The sequence below is a fragment of the Papio anubis genome, chromosome 14 (assembly GCF_008728515.1).
Source record: "Papio anubis isolate 15944 chromosome 14, Panubis1.0, whole genome shotgun sequence".
Taxonomy (NCBI): Eukaryota; Metazoa; Chordata; class Mammalia; order Primates; family Cercopithecidae; genus Papio; species Papio anubis.
Genome location: NC_044989.1, coordinates 74,482,980 through 74,506,667, shown reverse-complemented (window position 1 = coordinate 74,506,667; position 23,688 = coordinate 74,482,980). Strand labels below are relative to the sequence as shown.

Below are 23,688 nucleotides of genomic sequence, written 5' to 3'. Positions count from 1 at the left end.
TGGTAGGCATGGGACATGCAGGACCAGTATCAGGCCCTGGTACCTGGGTGAGCCCACCTTAGGGGCTGGGAGTTTCTGGAGAAATTCTGATGTTCTGGGGATCCCTCAGCCTCTGTCTCTGGCAGGCCTGTGGGGACCCCAGCCACACTCGCATGTTGTTCCCACCACCAGAGCAGAACAATTTCTAGGGAGAGAGTTGGTTCTCAGCTAGGGCTGCACATGGCAAATCACTTTGGAGATTGAGACGTGTCCTAATGCCTGGACCCCTGGAGAGTTGGAGTCAGTTGGTCTGGGGTATGGCCTGGAAAAAGAGAGAGAGGTTAGAATGCACCCCAAGAGATTCTCATGTCACACAGCATTGGGAAATGCTGGTAGAGATGGCTTGCTATGGAAAGGACCCAAAAGTTTCACATCAAACCCCCTGGAGAGGTCAAGAGCCTCAGCAGAAAATGGAACACATCAGGGTGGTAGAAGGGGCTGGGCTTATCTCAAGAGTGCCAGGGCTTGTAGATCTGGTGGTTGATGTCACTCTGATTAGCAGGACCTGGGGCCATTCAGAGAGAGTGAATTATTCCACGCGCACATCTCAGATCTCCAACACTCCACTATCAATATCCGAGCCTAGATGCCCAGAGACACTAGCCCTGCTGAGCCTGTCAGACAAACACACAGCAAAGTTGCTACGTTAAAAACATTGAGGAGCCTCTAAATGAATTACTTAAAAATGGGAAGTGAGCTGGGCACGGTGACCCACAACTGTAATACCAGCACGTTGAGAGTCCAAGTGGGCGGATTGCTTGAGCTCAGGAGTTTGTGACCGGCCTGAGTGACATGGCATCAACCCCATCTCTATAAGAAATACATAAACCTCATGGTTTAAACCCCATGGCATAAACCCCGCCTTACAAAAAATTAGCCAAGCATGGTGGCACACACCTGTAGTCCCAGCTAATCAGGAGGCTGAGGTGGGAGGGTTGCTTGAACCCAGGATATGGAGCTTTCAGTGAGCAGAGATTGTGCCATTGCACTGCATCCTGGGCGACAGAGCAAGACCTTGTCTCAAAAAATCCCTCCCAAACAACAGGAAGTGTTTAACATACCATAATAGCAACAGATACATACTCAGCACTTAACTACCTTCTGGGCACTATTCTGAGTGCTCTTCCTGTTTTAACTCACTTCATCCTAACAAAAACGCTGTGGTGTGTAGGTATGGTTCTTGTCTCCATTTTACAGATGAGACGCCTGAGGCACAGAGTTTAAGTAACTTGCCTAAGGTCACAAAGCCAGTAAGTGTGGAATCAGGGATGAACCCAAGCAGTCTACTACATCTTGTGCCCATTTAATGAACTGTGTATCTATCTCACTTTCAACAGTACAAATATTCTGTCTGTAATCTTGTTCTTTTTTTTTTTTGAGACGGAGTCTCACTCTGTTGCCTGGGCTGGAGTGCAATGGCGTGATCTCAGCTCACTGCAAACTCTGCTTCCTGGATTCAAGTGATTCTCCTGCCTCATCCTCCCAAGTAGCTGGAATTACAGGCACCCACTACCATGCCTGGCTATTTTTTGTATTTTAGTAGAGATGGGGTTTCACCATGTTGACCAGGCTAGTCCCAAACTCCCAACTTCAGGTGATCCACCCGCCTCGGCCTCCCAAAGTGCTGGGATTACAGGCGTGAGCCACTGCGCCCAGGCTGTAATCTTGTTCAGACTACTGACTTGCTTAAATTTAAAAAAAAAAAGAAAAAAAAAAAAGAATTTCTTCCTAGAAGGGGAAGAGACATGTCTTGCTGCCCAGTTTTATTTATCTAAAGTGAGCTAACCCAAGAGGCTTCACTACACCAGCAAGGCTGTCGAAGCCAAGTCTCTTCTGATTCTCCTCCCAGATCGCAGTCCCGCCCGGAGCCCTGGTGCTGGCCCGAGTCTACACCACTCCACAGAGGACCTGCGGATGCGGCAGAGTGCAAATTACGGACGTCTGTGTGAGTGTGTGCTTCGCCACTCTGTGGCAACTTTATTCAGGCTGTGGCAGCTGTGACATGGCCACATTGCCGTAGGTAGGGGAGACAAAGCCCAGGATCTGCCAAGAATTCTCAGGGCATGCATCAGGAGGAGCCTAACTTTCACTCTAAACCCAGGCTACTCTCAGGGCCTCATTTACTACCATAATATTCAAGTCATTCCTCTGAAAAATGAGGCTCTCAGTCACATCCTGGTGTAATCAATACCCACTCCCATGTTCTAGGTGTTTTTATCTTAGTCTGTATCTTCATCTTCATCAAACTGACATTAACCCCGTTTTTTGGTGAAAAGCTTTCCTGGAAAGGGAATAAAAAACAGGCAAGGTCCTTTCCTTCTGTTCAGTCAGGCAGCATTCCCATCACTGGGTGGCAGTCTCGTGCCACCATGAAAAAGAAATGTGGGCAGAGTCATGGCCCCTTTTTTCTGGGAATGGCTGGTCGGGGGTGGGGTGTGGGTTTGAGGTGAGAGGTGACAGACAGGCTTTTCACGCACCTCACCTCGTCGGGGATACACAGACAGGCAAACTGGGGGAAGAAAGGAGCGAACTTAGAAAATGAAGTGAAAAAGAAAAAGCAGTGTAGGACTATTTTCCTTTAGGTGCTTTTACAAAATGCCAAGATGTTAACAAGTGCAGCCCAGTGCTGTGCCCCTGTCCAGGCCGAGGAGTGACTTGGGGGCAATGCAGCCCCTGCCCATGGCCTTGGGCACAGCAGGCGTTTGCTGCAGTCTTCTCTCTCTGTCCTGATGACCCAAGTCCACTGAGTCTCCTTGGCCTTGTTATTCCACATAGGGATGCCCAGTGGCAGTGTTCAGTGGGTAGAGAGTGGCTTCGGGAAGACCTTCCACTCAGTTGTCATTGTATATGAGGTCACCTCCCTACCAACACTGCTTGGGGGTGGGAACCACTGGGACAAGAGGCATGAATGGATGATGACAGCTTTGTGTGAACCAGGTCATATTCAAGGTGGGCACCCACCCTGAGGTGGCCCAGCATGCAGAACACAGCGCACAGCAGAAGAATCAGAGAGGAGGAGATGCTGACTGAGTCTTGGAGCATAAATAGAAGTTTTCCAGGAGCAAGGAGGAGGAAGAGGGAGTTGTAAACAAAGGAAACAAATAGCAGGTGGGGGGATGGAAGAGAAGGATTTGGAGCTATGAAAGCAAAACATCGGTTCAGTTCACAGGAAGTGTAGGAGTTAAGGGGAAGAGAGGGTCAAATCAAAGAGGGCCTTGTGCACCCAGCAAAAGAACCCGGGTTTTATTCTGAAGATAATGGGAACCCCTGGGAAGCTTGAAGCAGGAGCATGCTGTGATCAGATTTCTGTCTGAGTAGGAATAATCTAGAAGGGGCAACATTGGAAGGCAGAGACTAAGCCTGCATTCTAGAATGGAGAGGAAGGGACAGAGGTGGAATTGAAGGACTGGTGGGAAGTAGGAGGTGATGAAGAGGGAGAGCCCAAGGCTGCTCCTAGATTTCTGTCTGAAGTGCTGGTGGATGGGAGGGAGGGGCATTGAGTGGAATGTGTCCATGAGGAAAGTGATTTGGAGGGTAAAAGAGTTGCATTTGAGGTGCCAGAGGGGACTGCTCCAAGGAGTCTAGAGCTCAGAAGAGGGATCAGACTAAAGATGCATCCTGGGCGTCCTCAGCCCAAATAGGTGTTGGAAACAACAGGAGTGGGGGCTATTGACCAGCGGAGAAGCTGAGGCACCTGGAAGGGATGAGAGCAAAGACAAGGCCCTGGGAGGCCCAAGCAGGAGAGGATCCTCGGAGAGAAATGAGAGGAGGAGAGCAAAGAGGAGCAGCATTCCGGACACCACGAGTGGCACAGTCCAATAGCCAAGACACGATAGGTCTGAGGGTGTCCGCCAGATTGGGCTAGTGGGAGAGGAGAGCTGGCTTTCTCCCTCTTAACAGAGGAAGGAACTACTGGGCAGTTCAAATAATTGACTATCACTGTTCTCATGGGGAGCCCACCTTCCTTCCCTCTGCCAGCCTAAATCCCCAGCCCACGTTTAAAGACTGTCACCGGTCATGGAGGACAGAGGTGAAACTGCTCCCCTCTCCAGCAAATTCCAAGCTAAGTGACACATGGAACCTCATGTAATAATACATCTGTGTCCCTCCTCCTATCCGGACCTGGTCCAGAGCCGCACCCAGAGTAGACAGCCTGGTGACATCCAAGAAGGCGGGGTGGAGGGGTAGAGACTAGAGTGTGGTAGATTGAGGAGGGAGAAGGAAACAATGGAACCTGGAGTCTGACACCTCTTTCAGGAAAGCGGCCATTGAACAGAAGGAAAGTGAGAGGGTCCTAACTTAAAGGGACTCCAGGATTAAGGGGGAGGGGGTTTGCTTTGTTATGAACATGGGAGAGGTACATGAGTAGAGTCCATAGGAAAGGGTCCTGTGAGAGCCTGGCTTCCCCTGATGGATCTTGTTTTCCTTCTCTCCTAGGTCATGCCCAGAGCAGAAGCATGAATGACATTTCTCTCACCCCAAACACAGACCAGGTAGTAAAACCCCTGCACTTAGCTGCAATGAAGGGCCAGGGCAGGAAGAAGTCTTTGGTTTCAGGAGCAGGGATCCCCTATGGGCAGAATTCCACTCCTACAAAGGAGTGGGAGTTCCAGGAAGGTCCCCAGTGGGGAGTCTGGGCTGCCTGGGGGACTCTGCCAAGGCCAGCAGTCAGGGACTAGCAGAGTCCCAGGTGCTGGCTCTGTGTCAGGCCCTGGGGGTGTGAGACAGAAAACATGATCAAATGAGGCACCGGCTGTCCTTGAGCTTAGGATTTGTGGGAGAGAGAAGACCAGCACACATGGCTTCATCTATCCGGTGACCCACAAGCACCTTTAAAGATGGGATAGGGATTGGGGCTGGCAGAGAGACAGAAAAGAATCTCCCTGTGGGGACAGCAGTGGTAGTTAATTAATTAGACTGTTCAATAGTGCATCTTCTTCCTGTGGTCTCCCGTGAGCTGGGCTGAAACCCTCTTGATGAGATCAGAATTCTGCAAACAAATTGGGTCCATTTGAGAATCCTGTGACTGTGCCTCTTGGGGAAGCCCAGAAGAGGCCCCCTTAATTCCAACTCCTGCACACCTCAAGGACAGGAGGTCCCATGGTCCTCTTGTGTATCTTCCCAGGAGTAGGAAGAAAGATGACAAAGGAAACCTGAGACTTGACGAGGAGCCTTCAGGAGCTTGGGTGACCTCCAGGCCTTCCAGCCACCCCTAAGTTTGGTGGAAGGCAAAAACAAAATCAGCTCCTCATGTCAGTGTCCGGGCCCAAATAAATTAATAACAACAGTAACAAAATCAATCAATATTTAAGGTCCACACCACATGCACTACACTGTGCTGGGCATTTTCTGTGAATCACAAAGGTACTATTTTCATTCCCATTTTACTCATGAGAAAACACTGTGCCTCACAGCAGTTAAATAACACACCCAAGTCTATACAGCTGAAAGACAGAACTTTGATTTGACCTGGGTAGTCTAACTCCAGAGCCCTTAATTTGGAAGTAATTGAGGAACTAGTCAGTATTCTGGAACATTATTTGGAGAGGAAAACCACTTTTACTCATGCACACAGACAGCGGAACTGTGATAAGAAAGCATTACCTAGTAAAAGTTTTTATAACCTGTTTTAATGAATATGTGAGTGGTAATAATAACACTAGCTGTCACTTTCACCAGGCAGTGCTTCTTTGATTTAGGGATTGGAACCCATCACCTAGCGCCAGCATCTAGTTCTCCTTGCTGATACCTGATGCTGCTTCTCAGTATTTGCAGCATCAGTGGTCTATGCTAGTGGGCGCTCTTTAGGTGCAAGCCCAGAGGCATTTGCTCTGCAGGCTTTTTCTTCATCATTGGTTTGTGCAAAGCTAAACTCCGTGCCTGCCCTCAGCTAGCAGATTCCCAGTGAACAGAGAGTAGATTCAGACAGCATCATTGTGCTGCAGTGGCTCTGCAGTACAGAGCCAGACTGGAGTCCCCAAGGGTTCAGGAAGTGGAGTCAGCAGGGCCCTGGTTATACAAGCCCACGTCCAGGCTGTGGGCAAGCCAGGGTTGGTTGGAACAGTAGCATGCTCCCATTTCTGGGATGCCACAACCCTGGCCTTCTTACCAAACATGTCACAATGTGTAAGGAAGGACCAAGTCCCTGGTTCAATTTCTCTTCTCTCCTGTATTACAGGTGGGTTGGTTGGATGGCCAGGTGTGGTGGTGCACACCTGTAATTCCAGCAGTTTGGGAGGCTGAGGCTGATGGATCACTCGAGGCCAGGAGTTTGAGACCAGCCTGGCCAACATGGAGAAACCCTGTCTTGATGAAAATTACAAAAATTAGCCGGGCGTGGTGGCACATGCCTGTAGTCCCAGCTACTCAGGAGACTGAGGCACGAGAAGTGCTTGAACCCAGGCGGAGGAGGTTGCAGTGAGCCGAGATAGTGCCACTGCACTCCAGCCTGGATGACAGAGTGAGACTCTTGTCTCAAAGCAAAACAAAACAAAACAAAACAACAACAAAAACAAGTGGGTTTGTTGGGACACCCTGAAGCATTGCTGTTTTCGAAGCCTCATTCTGCAGAGTGCTTCTGCCCAGCCTGCATCTCCTCCCCTTCCCTGGACACCCCCGCCCCAACCCCGCCTGATGCTTGGAGACGGTGACTGCCCTGGTACTCCCAGCCCTCCACCCTGAAGAATGCTGCTTAGTAATCAACTGACCATGCCTGAGACAAAGGGACATTTTGAGTCTCGGGGACTCTGGTGTTCCTGTCAATTCCTGCTTTTTCTCACTATATAAGGATCCTTGGGGCTACTGATGGTTGCCCAGGTGGTTGTGGAGGGTTATTTTTTTTTCCCCAATTGGATTTAAAAGATTATAAGGGTACAGCTGTTGCTCACGAGCCCCTCCTCGTGCTGGTAGGCCAACCAGCCCAGTGTGTATGATGCCCCCACGTGAGTTGAATCAGGAAACAGCCATGGGGACAAAAGGGCAGGACCTGTTGACCATATCCATGCCCACAACTGACCCCTCCACAGGGACAGGAAGAGACACAAGGAACCTGTGTCTTCACTGAGGCTGTGAGAAACAGGCCTGTGCCCACGGGAAAGACTCCAGCAGAAGGGGGATTGGTGGGAAAATTGTGATATTCACAGGCGCTCTCTTCAGAGCTGTCCTCTACCCCCAGGCTCTTTCCCACTGTGTCAGCCACTGTGGACTGCACGCAGCCCTGCCGCCACCCCAACTGCTCCCCTCCATCTTCCAACAAAATTATCTCTGTCTCTTGTCTGTCCATGCCCTTGCTGCCCAGAGAGAAAGCAATCTGAAAAAGAAATTCATTCTAAGATGGTGAGGACTAAGAAGAGCTTGAAAGTAGCCACCCCTGGAGGATCTTCAGTGTAAAAGAGGACTCAGGAAGAATGAAGTTATAAATGCAGACAGTGGGAACATGTTTGGGTGGAGGGTTTGTCTCCAATACCTCTCACATCAGACCCCACTGGCTCTGCCTGTGTGACCTTCTTCCTTTGAAGAGACACTAGCCAGAGCGACTGAAGAGAGGCTACCTTGATAGTCTCCGCTGGAAAATTCCAGAAGTTATGAATTTCCTGGGAGGTCCCCTGGGGGTAACTTGGGGTCATGGAAGTCTCCCACAGACTTGGAGACTGGTCCAGGAATTCCTGTGAGCCAGGAAGCTGGTGACAAAGGGAAAAGAAGGCCTGTCTACTCTGACCATCAGAACAGGCCTCCTCCTCCCCACAGCCACCAAAAGTGAAGGTGGAGAGGGGAGGTCTGGGTGGCTAGAGTAGAAGCACTGAGACTTCCCATCTGCTCAGCCTGAGGAAGGCAATCTGGGCCTGATGTCTGGCAACCCCAGGGCTCTTCTCTGACCCCTCAGCCCACAGCTCAGTGGAGCCGTTTTCATCCATCAAGGAATGTCTTAGTCAAGGAGAGTCATTGCCAGTACCTTCCCATCTACAAGGCTTAATGGTGCCTGGGGTTAACCTACATTCAGTCTTCCCATCTGCAGAATCAAAGGAGTACTTGTTTATTCTTTCAGTGTCTTGGCAACATTGAGAGAATTTTTTTCAAGTTAGGCCTCAAAGCAGTCTGAAGGGAAGTGAAGGAGAGCAGGTGGGAGTCTTCCTTGGCAATCTCATTTCCCCTCCCTGTTCAGCGGAAAAACAAATTCATGAAGAAGATTCCCAAGGACTCAGAAGCCTCCAACGTGCTCGTGGGTGAGGTGGACTTCCTAGACCAGCCATTCATCGCGTTCGTGCGCCTCATCCAGTCGGCCATGCTGGGAGGAGTGACCGAGGTGCCTGTCCCCACCAGGTGAGAGCCACTGAAACCTGTCCCCATGCCACCCTTAGGGAACCAGTCAGCAGTACAGTCAGCAAACAGTGCTGTTGACTGTTAGTGCTCTCAGAGACACCTCTAAACTTGGAGGCTGCTGGGAAGGGAAATCTTCTGACTAGAGAAGAGTTTTAGAGTTTATTAAAAATAATCATAAAAGAGGCCGGGTGCGGTGGCTCATGCCTTTAATCCCAACACTTTAGGAGGCCAAGGCGGGCCAATCATGAGATCAGGAATTCGAGCCCAGCCTGGCCAACATGGTGAAACCCCGTCTCTACTAAAAATACAAAAAAATTAGCCAGGTGTGGTGGTGCACATCTGTAATCCCAACTACTCAGAAGGCTGAGGCAGGAGAATCACTTGAACCCAGGAGGCAGAGGTTGCAGTGAGCCGAAATCGTGCCATTGCACCCCAGCCTTGGTGACAGAGCAAGACTCCATCTTGGAAAAAAAATTATTATTAATAATAATAATAATAATAAAGAAGGAGGCAACAACTGGGAGAGAAGTTGTCAGGTGGGCTTGGGCAGCAAGACAAAGGTGAGGATGCTTGATGGGGAGCCTCATGGGAGGGGAAGAGGAAATGTTCCTCCAAAGCAAACATAGGGTTCCATGGAGGGAAGTAAAAATGTTAAAAATGGGCCCAGCGCAGTGGCTTATGCCTCTAATCCCAGCACTTTGAGAGGCCAAGGTAGGTGAATCGCTCGAGCCCAGGAGTTGGAGACCAGCCTGGGCAGCATGGTGAAACCCTGTATCTACTGAAAATACAAAAAATTAGCTGGACATGGTGGTGCACGCCTGTAGTCCCAGCTACTCAATAGGCTGAGGTGGGAGGATTGCTTGAGCCCAGGAGGTGGAGGCTATAGTGAGCCAAGATTGTGCCGTTGCACTCCATCCAGCCTGGGTGACAAAGCAAGCACTTGTCTCAAAAAAAAAAAAAGCATATTGTTCAGGGCCAAAGAATTCTCTTTACTTATTTCTATTTTTCCTTCTCACTTTCATGCTCCTCTTCCTTAATCTTCTCCATCTTCTTTGCAGATTTCTGTTTATACTGCTGGGACCTTCTGGGAGAGCAAAATCCTACAATGAAATTGGCCGTGCCATTGCAACCCTCATGGTAGATGATGTAAGTGGTAACCAGAAGCTTGTACTCCTGAATTTTACAGCTCCTGCAACAAGCACTGCACCTTCATTCATTAACTTATCCAGCCAGCACATTTGAGCACCTACTGTGTAACAGGCACTACACAGGATGCTAAAGATAATGAGAATCAGGGAATAGTCATTGTCCTTTAGGAGAACCAATCAAGTGTGAGGGACAGACGATAATTGTAAAACTAACCATGTGCCAGCTTCCCAGGGGGTCAAGGAGGGCTTCACAGATGAGGGGGCTTTAAGGCTAAGGAGGAGCAGGAGGAAGGCAGACCCAGCACCAGGCTATGAGGCAAGCATTCCAAACAAAGGAAATGGATCAGGCTCAGAGAAGCTGGATGGAGGTGGTTTGATGTAGGCTCAGTGTAAGAGCTTCAAGGGCAGGAGGTAACACTGGAGAGGTGAGCCAGAGACTACACAGAGCCTGTAAGCAGAGCTGAGTAACACTCTGTCCCCAGAGTGATGGGGAGCCTAGAGGACTTTAACTCTTTCCCGTTTGTGCCAAGAATACTCGCTGGCAGTGCTTGCAGCTGCAGGCTTTACCCCAAGATAACTTTTCCCCAGGAAATGTCTCACTTTTATTATTTTTGCATTGCTCTTGTATATTGACTTTGGAAACAAAAGACATCATTCTACTTATAGCATTCTGTTTTTAGCTGTGGTATTTCCATTTACAAAATATACTAACTCTCAATCATTGAAAATATCAAATGCTAGAAAACTAGCATTCCTACGAGTGATGCTAACATCATTCTCAGTTTTTGGCCTAAGATTCATTCGATGAATCCAGTTTTTCCAAATTAGATGACTCTGATCATTCCAGTGATTCTGATGTTAGTTGTTTTTAGAAATAACTCTAAAAATAATTTTTATATTTCATATTCACATTGAAAATCAGTCAGATTTGCTTTGGCCTGAAAGAGTGTTTCTGTAAAATTAAATGAATGCTGGCAATGAGCTGCACCTTTTTTTTTCCTAAACGGGAAAAGGTTAAACATGAGCATATCCCATCGAATCTGTAAGTCAGAAAGCACATTCTGGAGACAGTGTGAACAACACGACGTGAGCCTCCAAGGGCGAAGGGCTGGAAGTAAAAAATGGATGTGAAATATCTGAGCTCCTTGGACTGGGCTCTACAGAGGTTTTCTAATGCACGTGCTGTGTGGAAAACTGAAACGGAAAGGTTAAGTAACTCAACCAAAGTCCTACAAGCAAGAATATGGAGACCAGGCCTTCAGATCCAAGACAGGCTGTCTTCCCCCAGTGCCTGCTGTGTCCCGTTGTGGTTTATTTTACCAATGTGCTATGGTCTCATTCCAAAAACTGAGAGTGAGTTGTCAGTGGGAGACGTGGTTCAAAATGATTTCTTTAAAAACTAGATGTGGTATGCTCCCGGGCATGTCAGAAACAGATGCGATCTTTCTTTTCTCCCTCCTCTCTCCTCACCAGCTCTTCAGTGACGTGGCCTACAAAGCCCGCAATCGGGACGATCTGATTGCAGGAATTGATGAATTTCTGGATGAGGTCATTGTCCTTCCCCCGGGAGAATGGGACCCAAATATCCGAATTGAGCCACCCAAGAAGGTACCCTCTGCTGAGAAGAGGTGTGTATGAGAATGGGCAGTAGGGAGAGAAAAAGGAGGCTTCAACTCTGTTGGTATCATTTTATTGCTCTTTAAAATACATCTGAGGCTCAGCATAGTGGCTCATGCCTGTAATCTCAACACTTTGGGACGCTGAGGTGGGTGGATCACTTGAGTCCAGGAGTTTGAAACCAGCCTGGGCAACATAGTGAGATCTTGTCTCTACAAAAAGAAATCAAATTAGCTGGGCATGGTGGCATGCACCTGTAGTCCCTGCTACTCTGGAGCCTGAGGCAGGAGGATTGATTGAGCCCAGGAGGCCAAGGCTGCAGTGAGCTGTGATCATGCCACTGTACTCCAGCCTGGGCAACAGAGTTTGACCCTGTCTCAAAATAACTTTTAAAATAAGTTTAAAAATAATAAGATATATCAGAAGCAAATATGGCTAAATGTGAACATTTGTAAAGTCTAGGTGACCTGCGTGTGGATATTGTTAGATCATTTTCTGCATTTCTGTCTTTTAAGATATTTCATAATTTTGGTTGGAGAGGTGAGGGGTGCTCTGGGGGACCCACTCTCCCTCATCCCCCTTCTCTTCCAGGAAATCTGTGTTCTCCCTAGCAGAGCTGGGCCAGATGAATGGCTCTGTGGGAGGAGGCGGCGGAGTTGCTGGAGGAGGCAATGGAGGTGGTGGTGGTGGTGGCAGTGGCGGCGGGGCTGGCGGTGGCGGGGCCGGTGGAACGAGCAGCGGGGATGATGGAGAGATGCCAGCCATGCACGAAATCGGGGAAGAACTTATCTGGACGGGAAGGTGCCCACCCCAGGCCTCCCAGTGACCCTGCTGTCCTTTAGACTTCTCTCCTTCTCAGCCGCCCTCTGGGGACCTTTCCCAACCACGGTCTGTAGTGCCCACTCGAGGTCACCCCTGCCTTCTTTCCCTCCCAGAGCCCTTGAACCCCATCACGGATCCCCAAAAAGGGTTGCCTCAGGAGAGGGGAATTTGAGACCCATACAAGAGGAGAGGAACCCAAACTTTTCTCTTAGACATCCTTTGGTGCCTGTTTCCTGGGTCTGCTGTAACAAAGTACCACAAACTAGATGGCTTAAAACAACAGAAGGTTACTTTCCTGCAGTTCTGGAGGCGAGGAGTTCCACAGCAGGTGTTGGCAGGACCACCATGCTCCCTGAGGCTCTGGGTGGAATCCTTCTTGGCCTCCTCCTGGCTTCTGGTGGTGGCCAGCAGTTCTTGGTGTTCCTGGCTGGCAGCTGCATCACCCCCGGCTCTGCCTCTCCACCACATGGCCTCCTGTGTGTCTGTCTTCACAGAGCACTTTCCTCTTTGTATAAGGACCCCAGTCATATTGGATTAGGGCCCACCACAATACTTAATCTAAACTGGATTACATCTTCATAGATGTGAGGACCTTAATGTATCTTTTGGGGCAACACAATTCAATAACAGCACCTTTTTTTAAAACTCAATTTACCTATTCAAAAACTTTTTTTTTAAAGAAAATAAGAGAAAGTTCTCCTGGCTTGGGTTTCTTTTCCAGCTCTTGGAGTCATTCAGGTTGACCTAGATTTAGGAAAGGATGTGGCCTTGCAAATCTACATATAAAGCATGACTTTGAGAATGAAGTCATGTTTTATATGCCCTTGGCTTTATACCAGTGGTTCTCATTGTACGCAACTGTGGCCCTCCTTAGTCCCCCTACCCCCGAGCCCAGGGGATTTGGCACAACTTGAGAGGGGCGATGCAACTTGCATGTAGTAGGTAGCTGCTAAACATCCTGCAGTGCACGGGACAGCCCCTACAGCAAAGGAGTATCCAGTCCAAAATATCAGCAGAAATGAGGTTGAGAAACTCTGCTCCATGCTAAGGACTGCATTAGGGGTTATGGGAATAGCAATCCCAGTAAACAATGTCTCCAAACCTAAAATCTCCCACTCAACTGTTCCAGATAGCAAAATCAAAAAATAAGCAAATACCAACCAGTTATAAGGTTTAGGATCTGTTCTTAATGAATCTGTTATAATCTGGGATGCCTCTGTCACTGAAAGTTAGACATACCTGTGTTCACCAAGAGCGGGCACCCTGCAGATGGTCAGGGATGTGAGGAGGACCATCATCTGTGGACCCCAGGACTTCCATTCTCCATGGAATGTTGGGTCTACCCCAGGACATATTCCCATCAGACTTTCTCTCTCCAAAACCCCTATGTCCACCCTTCCCAGTGTGGGTGGTGCCAACCACAAACTGAGTCCTACAGGAATTCATCCCTGGCCCTAAATGTTCTGGTGGAAAGATCTTTGCCCCATCCACCCCAGTCAAGTTCCTTTCCTCGCCCCAGGGTCTGCAGGTTCTTGTAAATAGCCCTGCCCCTGCACTAGTGTTAGTGGTGAGAAAGCAGCCCCTGGGCCTGTCTTGAGCAGGTTCTTCGGTGGACTGTGTCTGGATATCAAGAGGAAGTTGCCCTGGTTCCCAAGTGACTTCTATGATGGCTTCCACATTCAGTCCATCTCTGCCATCCTATTCATCTACCTCGGCTGTATCACCAACGCGATCACCTTTGGTGGGCTTCTTGGGGATGCCACCGACAATTATCAGGTGTGTGTGAGCTGGGGCCCTGAGTGTAAAAGTAAGATCTGCCACCACCTGGTGGCAGCAGGAAGTTTCATCTTGTAATCCCAAAACCAAGGTTTCATCTACCAGCCAGGTTGAGGCCATCAGTATTTGTAATCCTTTACCCTTCAAGTAATAATGATAATAATAAGACAATATTAAAGATCTGAAGCTAAATCTCATTACTAAAGACCACATTTAATGATTATTTAAATAGGCCAAACCGTTATGGGGAATCGTCTGCTGTGTTATTTGGTACTTTTTCCACTGATACTAGAGTGAATTTAATCAGCACAATTAATGGAGTGCTAATTGTGGCCTTCTCCCCACACTTTTTAAAAACTAACCTTGAATTCTTAGTTTGGAGTTAAGACATTTTTAGAAGGATGGTAAGCTGTGACCATGACAACAACTCAGGCCTCCCTGGGGAAAACAGCTCAGCAGAGACACCTGCCAATCTCCTAGGCAAGGGTCTTCTCCGGTGGAGGCCTTCAAAGTAGAGCCATTGGAAAGCTCAGTGCACCAAGGAGAAGACCCATTTGTCCAGCTGCCTTCTGGGCATGTCCACATGGCTGCCCCTTGGGATTCCCCATGACTGCTCCTCAGGGTCCCTCAATTCACAGAGCTGACATTGCATCCCTTGTCTTCCCTCCTGACCTGCTGCTCCCCGCCCTTCCCCAGCATAGCAGGTGATACCATGGTTCACTCAGCTGTCTACACCAGAAACTAAGCATTATCCTTGACTCATAAATCCCAGCTGCTCCATGTGGCCCTCACCACATGGCCCTACCTGGCTCTCACACCTCGCCTCCCAGCATTCTCTTTCTCAGCATTCCTACCCTCCCCACCTGTTCTACATTCTGTTTTCCATCAATCCTGATCATCTTTTGGTTCTTCAAGTACATGCTGTTTTTCAGCTCCGGGCCTTTTAGACACTACTCCCTCTTCCTGGGACACTGTTTCTTGTCACTCCACTTAACCCCATTCCCCTGGCCAATTCTCTGCTCATTTTTTGGATCTCAGCTTCCACTTATCTACTTCTAGGGAGGCCTTCCTGACCACCCCTTTACCCCTACTGCGTGCTCCTGTGGCACTCTAAACCTATCCCAGCTTAGCACACCTCTTGGCAGTGGCTCTCAACCAGGGACAATTTTCACCCCAGGAGACATTTAACAATATCTAGAGACAGTTTTCATTGTTATAGCCGGGAGGAGGGTTGCTACTGGTATCTAATGTATAGAGGCTATGGATGCTACTAAACACACTACAATACACAGGACAGATACCTCACAACAAAGAATCATCTAGCCCAAAATGTCCGTTGTGCAGAGGTTGAGAAACCCTGCTATATGGAAATTGCCTGGTTACTTACCTGTGTCTCCCACTAGAATGAAGAGGTGTTATCTTGTTCAGTGATGGGTCCTCAGTCCTTTCACAATGCCTGGTACATAGCAGACAGTTCGTGGATTTTGAATAAATGAATTATCTGACCTGTAAAAGCACCAAACAGATGTTTGAATGAATGAATAATCAGATGGATAAATGGACTGTCCTCTGGAAGTAGAATGGACACAGAGAAAAGCACGTCCACTGTTTTGTAGGCCCTGGGTGCCAAAAGGAAGTCACATGGTACCTTTATCTAGATGGAATTAAACAGAGTGACACTGGTCATGATGGCACGTTGTAGAGGCTGTAGGAGATGGAGAACAGGATTTAGGCAGGAAAGGGCCCAGAACAAAGGATAAACACTGTGGCCTGGGCCCGTGGAGAGATTGCTGGGCTGCAGCCTGTGTGGAAAGACCCCTTCTCCTTCCTATGCTGAGTCACACATTCCTTGTGCCCCCAGGGAGTGATGGAGAGCTTCCTGGGCACTGCCATGGCTGGCTCCTTGTTCTGCCTCTTCTCGGGACAGCCTCTCATCATTCTCAGCAGCACGGGGCCCATCCTCATCTTTGAGAAGCTTCTCTTCGACTTCAGCAAGTAGGTGTCCCTTGGTGGCCCCCAGTGCCTGCTCTCACACTTGGGGTGGTATGGTGGGGCCAGAGCAGGAATAGGCCCAAAGGGGAGGTGGTGGTGCGGAGGTGCCAAAGCCATCTTTAACCATGGGAAGGGCTACCAGGTGGCTCCTCCTGACTCCTGCCAGCTACCTGCCTTTAAGACATCTTAGTGCATATTGGCACAGCCAGTAGGGGCCAGCCACGACAAGAGGAGAAAATTCACACCACTCAGTTCGTGAGCAATGGTGATTTGATAGGCAGTATGGTGCATGAAGTCTTGACTGAAGGTCAGAAGGTTACACCCAGACCCAGGCAGCTCCCATCGCTACTCCAGGCTCAGTTGCCTCCTCTACAACATGAGGGTTTGGACTAGACAATTTCCAAGGGCTGCTCCAGCCCTGTTCTTCCAAAATTCCCATTTTTCACTCACTCTGGTGTCTATTACCAACTGTGGGCACTGAGATGTCTTAGCACCTTCCTGCCTCCCCCATAAGATCTTTAAAAAAATTTTTTTTGGCTGGGCGTGGTGGTTCACACCTGCAATCCCAGCACTTTGGAAGGCCAAGGTGGGCGGATCACCTAAGGTCAGGAGTTTGAGACCAGCCTGGCCAACATGGCAAAACCCCATCTCTACTAAAAATACAGAAATCAGCCGGGTGTGGTGGCGGGCGCCTGTAATCCCAGCTACTTAGGAGGCTGAGGCAGGAGAATCACTTGAACCCGGGAGGCAGAGGTTGCAGTGAGCCAAGATTGAGCCATTGCACTCCAGACTGGTCAAAAGAGTGAGACTATCTCAAAAAAAAAAAATCTTATAAAGATGAACACTGGACCCCCATGAGATCTCAAATATCAGACAACTGCACCCAAGAATTGTCCCTGTCCCCAGTCTTTCACAATCCCTGGGAGGGCATCTGTGCCACAGGAGGACAGATAAGCCACTCAGGGGTGGGTCTGAGGAGTCAAGCACAACCAGGAGGCCTGGGCTGGAGGCCCCTCACCTCCCCTCTGCCTTCCAGAGGCAATGGCCTGGACTACATGGAGTTCCGCCTCTGGATTGGCCTACACTCAGCTGTCCAGTGCCTTATCCTAGTGGCCACAGATGCCAGCTTTATCATCAAATATATCACCCGCTTCACCGAGGAGGGCTTCTCAACCCTCATCAGCTTCATCTTCATCTATGATGCCATCAAGAAGATGATCGGTGCCTTCAAGTACTACCCTATCAATATGGACTTCAAGCCGAACTTCATCACCACCTACAAGTGCGAGTGCGTCGCCCCTGACACAGGTGACCGGTAACCCCAGACATGCCGTGGGCCCTCACCTACCCCACCGGCCCCCTGATCCTTCACCACAGCTCTCTAATCCCACTGCTGGGGAGGGGCCATTCAGCCAAGGGCTTACTGTTCCAAGGGAGCAAATACAGGATCTTGAACCCAGTGTTCGGAAGGAAACCAAGGGGACAGTAGCTCTAATAAGAGTCACAGGATTATCATCAGGAGGGCACAGGGATACCCCAGGAAGGAGTAAGGCATGCTTTGCCTCAGTGTGGGGTAATGTGGAGGCCACACCTATCGGGAGTGCCACTCAGGGGTTCCTGCTGCAGGCCAGAGATAGACCTGATGGTGCCTGAAGTCTCTCCCAGCTCCATCAAGTCATGATACGATGAGCTCTCCCCAAGACAGTGCTGCCCATGTGGCCACATACCGTGTAAGGTGAGACCACACCTGAGGGATGGACATCCACACAGATGGAAAGATGTCCAGAGTGGAGGCTCTGCTGACCATGCCATCTGAGAACAGTTGGAAAACCGGGGCTTATTCAGCCTCTTAGGGAGATGAGTTATGAGAGAAGGACTGTCATGTCACAAAGGAACCGTGTTCACCCTCTGAAGCCACAGGATGTAGAGCTGAATGAGGAACAGGGAGCAGAAACTCCAGGGAGCCAGATGCTGGCTGAATTTAGGGAAGAACCTATAATGGTGGGAGTTAACCACCGTGGGAGTTCTCGGCCTGCTTGGTTGGTAGCAAGTTACTTGGACACTCTCTGGATGTCCATCTGCCAAGGGTGTTGTAAAAAAGGATCCCTGTACAGATGGGGTCAACCTGATAACACCCAGTGCCACTCCTGTAGAGTTACTTTCTGGCCAAAACACCTGTCATCTATAAGTTAGGGCTTCCCATAGAGTCTGAGCCTCCTTCATAGTCATGATCATGCCCCTAAGAGCCTTCAGTGGGATGTGCCCAGAGTGCCCAGGGTGCTGCAGAGCAGGAGCAGGAAGTCTATGTACACATCTCCAAGCACCAAGGCTGGACTCACAGAGAGCAAACTGAGGTCCAGAGACCACCCAAGGTCATGCCAAGCCTCAGTTTCCCTGGCTGTAAAAGAGGGCTCTCAATGCAGGCCCTGCTGGTCTCCTGGGACTCCTGTGGGGTTTCCAAATCTATACCCGATTGAGTTGAAGGAATTAAGTGGATAGTAGGTTGTTCAGCCCCTTAATACATTCCTACAGGTAAAAAAATCAATCATAATATTTGAAATCGAAAATATTTGCTGCACAATTATTATGTGCCCTACTTTAGGCCTTGTGGAAGATAAAGATGTCCTGCCTTCAAGGAGTTCAGTTTTGATTATAACCCCTTCCCTCTGTGACTACACTGATTTTGTAAAGAAGTCCAGACTTATTTTTTTCTTTCTTTTTTTCTGCCATTAATTTTGAATTATTCCACTAAAATCTAATGACAGGTGATGCTACCCTTTGTCCTGAGCCAAGGCATGTTGCTTGCCCAGAGGGGATCCTACCTGCAGGCAGGCCCTTTTCATTCTGCCCTGGAGCAAATCCTGCCTCTGTGGGGAAGCCCCATCAGGGCCCTCTTACGTGCTTGTATCTTCTAGACTGTAGATTCAGTGTTGCATTGACATAAATTTTACACAAACATAGCTTCTAGAAGCACACGTCCTTGATCTCCTTTAGAAAAAAATTCAAATTCTGTGTTTTGTTTTGTTTTGTTTTGTTTTGAGACAGAGTCTGGCTCTGTCGCCCAGGCTGGAGTGCAGTGGCGCGATCTCGGCTCACTGCAACCTCCGCCTCCTGGGTTCAGGCGATTCTCCTGCCTCAGCCTCCCAAATAGCTGGGACTACAAGTGTTTGCCACCACACCCAGCTAATTTTTGTATTTTTAGTCGAGGCAGGGTTTCACCATTTTGGCCAGGATGGCTTCGATCTCTTGACCTCATGATCTGCCCGCCTCGGCCTCCCAAATTTCTGGGATTACAGGCGTGAGCCACCACACCTGGCTGCTTTGGCCATTCTGAGAATCATCTATCCACAGGAAAAAACAAACCCAGGGGTGCTCTAGGAACAAGGGCCGTAGGAGCATATAAGGTGCGTTATGAGGGATATAATGAAGCCACCTGTTCCCAAATAGCTTCCCCTCTGGCTTTGCCCAGGTGCCTGATGTCACCTCATTCTTTGGGGTCATGCTATTGTCATGGTTCTCAAAATGTGGTCCCTGGACCAGCAGCATCAGGGAACTTGTTAGAAATACAAATTCTTAGCCTCCTACCCCAGACCTGCTGAATCAGAGTCTCTGGCTGGGCACAGTGGTGCACACCTGTAGTCCCAGCTAGTCAGAAGGTTGAGGTAGGAGGATCACTTGAGCCCAGGAGTTTGAGACCAGCCTGGACGACATAGCCAGACCCTGTCTTTATTTCTAAGAAAGAAAGAAGAGAGAGAGAGACAGAGAGAGAGAGAGAAGCAGCAGAAGCAGAAGAGGAAGAAAAGAGAAGATAAGAGGTGAGGAGAGGAGGAAAGAAAGAAAAAGGAAAGGGAAGGAAGGAAGGAAGGAGAGAAAGAAAGAAAGAAAGAGAAAAAGAAAGAAAAGAAAAGAGAAAAGAAAGAAAAAGGAAGGAAGGGAGGGAGGGAGGGAAGGAGGAAAGGAGGGAAGGAGAGAGGGAGGGAGGGAGGGAAGAAAGGAAGGAAGGAAGGAAGGAAGGAAGAAAGGAAGGACCCTGGAGTAGGGTCCACCCTGACGTATATTAAGTCTTCCAATTGATTCTGATGCACTCTTAAGTTTGAGAACCATCGCTCTGTTGAACTATTAGTAATAATGGGCCATTATTGACCATTAAACCCCAGTAAGATTAAATTTTCAGTTTCTTCACAGAAAGTAAAGGAACTAGAACTAGGACAAGTTAGTTTTAATTAAGATAACATGGAAAGGAAAATTCTACACATTTAGGAGACTGGGATGAGGGGGACGAACTGTGGAAGGTTTCTTTCCCAGTCCATGGGCCACCTACTCAGTAATGGGCCCATAATCCTAGTTTTACTGAGAGGCCCAGTCTTAATATAGTATACTCTCACTCTTTGTCACTCTTCATCATAAAAGCTTGTTTGGGGGCACTCTCTTTCTATTTGCTTTTGCTTCCATTGTAACTGATTTGTATTCTATTTATGAATGCTGCACACACTGATTTGGCTGCTTTCAATCCCAAGTGAGTACCACTTTGTAAACACTGGAATTTTAAAATGTTTGATACTTGGACCCTTTCTAAAATTTTCCAGGTTATATTTCTTTCACCTTCATCTCAAATGGCTTTCAGATAAACCCTACAGAGTTCTTGATATAAAAGAATTGATAAGCATAAGCAGAAGACATCAAAGGTGGTCTGAAGACATTGGGTAGTGAAAAAGACATCTGAACTCCCCAGGCTCAAGCATCAGCCAGGAGTTCTCTAGCATTTGAGTGAGGACCCCTGAGGCAGCCTTCCTGCCTGGCTTCTCTGTCGCCATCATTAATTGCGCATCATGTTCTTTTGGTCACTGATGTGAGGAAAGGCAATAGAACCCCAATTTCTAATAAATGAAGCCTTCCTCAGAACAATCCTAACAAACCTCTGGGTTTGTAGAGCTTCTAGGAATATTCTGCCATGGGTCAAGATGAAATTCCTTAGCCCCCCAGCAGGCATGGGAGTGAGCAACATAGCAGGGCTCTGTGGTCACATCAGCCCTATGGACAGCTTGTTGGAGATTGGGAGAAGCCCGAAGATAGACCTCTTCTTCTTTCTGGGTTTCTAACTGCCTGTGTCAGCCAGCAGGAGCCACATCGGGCTTACACTGCATTTCAGACATATTGCTGGCAAGATGGCTGGCAGGCCTGCTCCCTGTCTCCACAGACCTGCTGCAGAGGGACTGCTTGCCTCTGCCTTCACTAGAGGAGGATGGTGAGGCGGGCCTGGCCTTTGCCTCTACCCTTGCAGTTCAGGAAGAAGAGAGAAGGCAGCAGGCCTCCAAAGCCTGACTTCCCGTGGGTGGCCACATCCCGGGGGAGCCTGGCCCTGCGAATGAGGAGCAAAGGAAGCAGGACAGACTGCAGAACAGGGGAACAGAAGGGTCCATGTGGAAAGGAGAGACAGATGACTGTGGTTCCTTGAAACTCTCCCTGTAGACCTTCATGTGATCCACATATGGTTAGGGACACTGAAGCCAGGGTAGGGAAGTATCCATCAAGGAACGCAGAGAGAGCCGCTGAGAGCAGCACCTTTGGGTTCCCGATTCTGCTTCAAAACCTGGACTTTGGTTTAACTTTTCTCAACTTGCACTTGGCAGATTAGAAACGATAATATCAAAGCAACAAGTTCTTTCAGGCCTAGCTGACCTTTAATAAAAAGCACATATGCGCTGGGTGCAGTGACTCATGCCTGTAATCCCAGCACTTTGGGAGGCTGAGATGGGCAGAGCACTTGAGGTCAAGAGTTCAAGACCAGCCTGGCCAACATGGTAAAACCCCATCTCTACTAAAAATACAAAAAATTAACCAGGCGTGGTGGCATGCGTCTGTAGTCCCAGCTATTCGGGAGGCTGAGGCACAAGAATCGCTTGAACCTGGGAGGTGGAGGTTGCAGTGAGCTAATATCATGCCACTACACTCCAGCCTGGGCAAAAAAGAGGGCTGGAAGGGAAGGAACATATCTGTGGAGGTGAACAGGGCAGGGAAGTTCACGGTGTAGAGCTGGGAAGTTTATAGGCTCTGGGCCAGCCTTCCTGGGATGGGGTCATGGCTCCAAGTATGAACTGTGTGACCTTGGGTGAATTATATAACCTCTCTGGGCCTCAGTTACCTCATCTGTAAAGTGGGCATACTTGGTGAAGATTTGGGATTTAAACAAATGAATATATATAAAGGCTTGGCATAGTGCGTGGCATAGAGTAAGTTCTTTGAACATTTTTAAGTCTAAAAGCCCAGTGGCCAGTGGGGATTCATAAGGCACGTTATCCTCCAGTTTGTCTTAGCACTTTGTCTTGGTCCCAGATTCCTTATTTCAGTTTTTAAAACCAGCTGTTCGTCGTCAGGCGGGTGCTCTCCTGGCCCAGCTGGTCTGTCAGAGCTGTGGCCCAGGCTCGGTCCCACCAGCCCTTCCCTAACTGGGGCAAAGTGAGGAAGGTGGAGAGGGAGCTGCCCTCACAGTGGAAGCCAGGCCTTGGCTCTAAGGAACTGGAAGGAGATGCGAAGGGATTGGGAATGCAGCTCCCAGCCCCACAGCTGCTGACCCTGCCCCGTGTCATGTGCTCATCCACAGTGAATACAACCATGTTCAATGCTTCAGCCCCACTGGCACCAGACACCAACGCTTCTCTGGTAAGTCCTTTCCTCTCATGTAAGACATTTGAGTGCTTTTGTTTGTAGGAGGAGGGAGAAAAGATTTTGGAAATGAGACCAACTTATAGCCACCCAGACTTGCAGAGGTCAACTCCAACCTCACGTCAGGGTCACCTGCAGAGCTTTGTAGATGCAAACCTTTTTCTTAGGTATATACTGTAAACATCCCACTTAAAAACATGCCTCATTCTGTTAAATTCATGTTTTTCGTGTGTTTTTGTTTTTTGTTTTTTGAGACAGGGTCTTACTCTGTCACCCAGGCTGGAGTGCAGTGGTGCGATCTTGGCTCACCGCAACCTCCACCTCCCTGGGTTCAAGTAATTCTCCTGCCACAGCCTCCTGAGTAGCTGGGATTACAGGCACGCACCACCACACCCAGCTAATTTTTTGTATTTTTAGTATAGACGGGGTTTCACCATGTTGGGCAGGCTGGTTTCGAACTCCTGACCTCAACTGATCTGCCTGCCTTGGCCTCCCAAAGTGCTGGGATTACAGAAGTGAGCCACCGCACCCAGCCCCATGTGTACTAATAATATGATACAAGCCAGGTGTAGTGGTACACGCCTGTAATCCCAGCTACTCAAGAGGCTGAGGCACAAGAATTGTTTGAACCCAGGAGGCAGAGGTGTGGTGAGCCAAGATCGCACCACTACACTCCAGCCTGGGTGACAGAGCGAGACCTTGTCTCAATAATAGTAATAATAATAATAATAATAATAATAATAATAATATGACACGCACACAGAGGAAGGGGAGGTAGAGGTGAGGGATGGTAAATAGGGCCGCACAAAGCTGTAAGCAAAGCCTGCCATTCATCTTTTTGCCTTCTTCCTTCTCTTTCTGCCTAGGACCCCCAATTTCCAACAGTGCCACTCTCCAGCCCCAGAGAGTTTATTAGTGTTTCTTCCTCAATGAACCTAACGTGTTCTTTGCACACCTTAGTCTCTGGGGCCTAAGGTATGGTCTGCCTTTCCCAGTAATGACGGTGGTCTTTAGGAACCAGCATCCCAGCCTAAGTGGCTTAACGATAGAAGTTCAATTCCGGATGAATGTAGCACCTGGTAGGACTTGGGGGACGTTTGTGAGCTTTTACTGTCTCCAAGGTTGCTTCTTAAGTTATTCCTGCCTAGGCAATTGATTGCTCTGCCTACGCACATCCCAGTTGGCAATTTAATTTAATATTTTTCAAAGATCAGGGTTTTGTTTTTGTTGTTTTTTGTTTTTTTTTTTGAGATGGGGTCTTGCTCTGTTGCCCAGGCTGGAATGTAGTGGTGTGATCATATCATCACTGCAG

The 23,688-nt window shown here is 48.7% G+C and overlaps 1 protein-coding gene across 8 annotated transcripts in view; it reads left to right on the top strand.

Moving 5' to 3' along the window:
• LOC101014941 (electrogenic sodium bicarbonate cotransporter 4) overlaps window positions 1–23,688 on the top strand; it is a 129,691-nt gene that overhangs the window by 100,416 nt on the left and 5,587 nt on the right. For 7 of the 8 annotated variants that reach the window (XM_031655287.1, XM_031655286.1, XM_031655288.1 and 4 more), the window contains 10 exons: window positions 1,889–1,984; window positions 4,477–4,532; window positions 8,201–8,358; window positions 9,417–9,504; window positions 10,980–11,134; window positions 11,715–11,924; window positions 13,547–13,721; window positions 15,583–15,716; window positions 16,750–17,021; window positions 22,315–22,373. In XM_031655287.1, the coding sequence (XP_031511147.1) occupies window positions 1,889–1,984; window positions 4,477–4,532; window positions 8,201–8,358; window positions 9,417–9,504; window positions 10,980–11,134; window positions 11,715–11,924; window positions 13,547–13,721; window positions 15,583–15,716; window positions 16,750–17,021; window positions 22,315–22,373 (1,403 nt within the window). The remainder of the gene's footprint in view (window positions 1–1,888; window positions 1,985–4,476; window positions 4,533–8,200; window positions 8,359–9,416; window positions 9,505–10,979; window positions 11,135–11,714; window positions 11,925–13,546; window positions 13,722–15,582; window positions 15,717–16,749; window positions 17,022–22,314; window positions 22,374–23,688) is intronic. The other variant, XM_031655291.1, reaches the window with a different exon arrangement.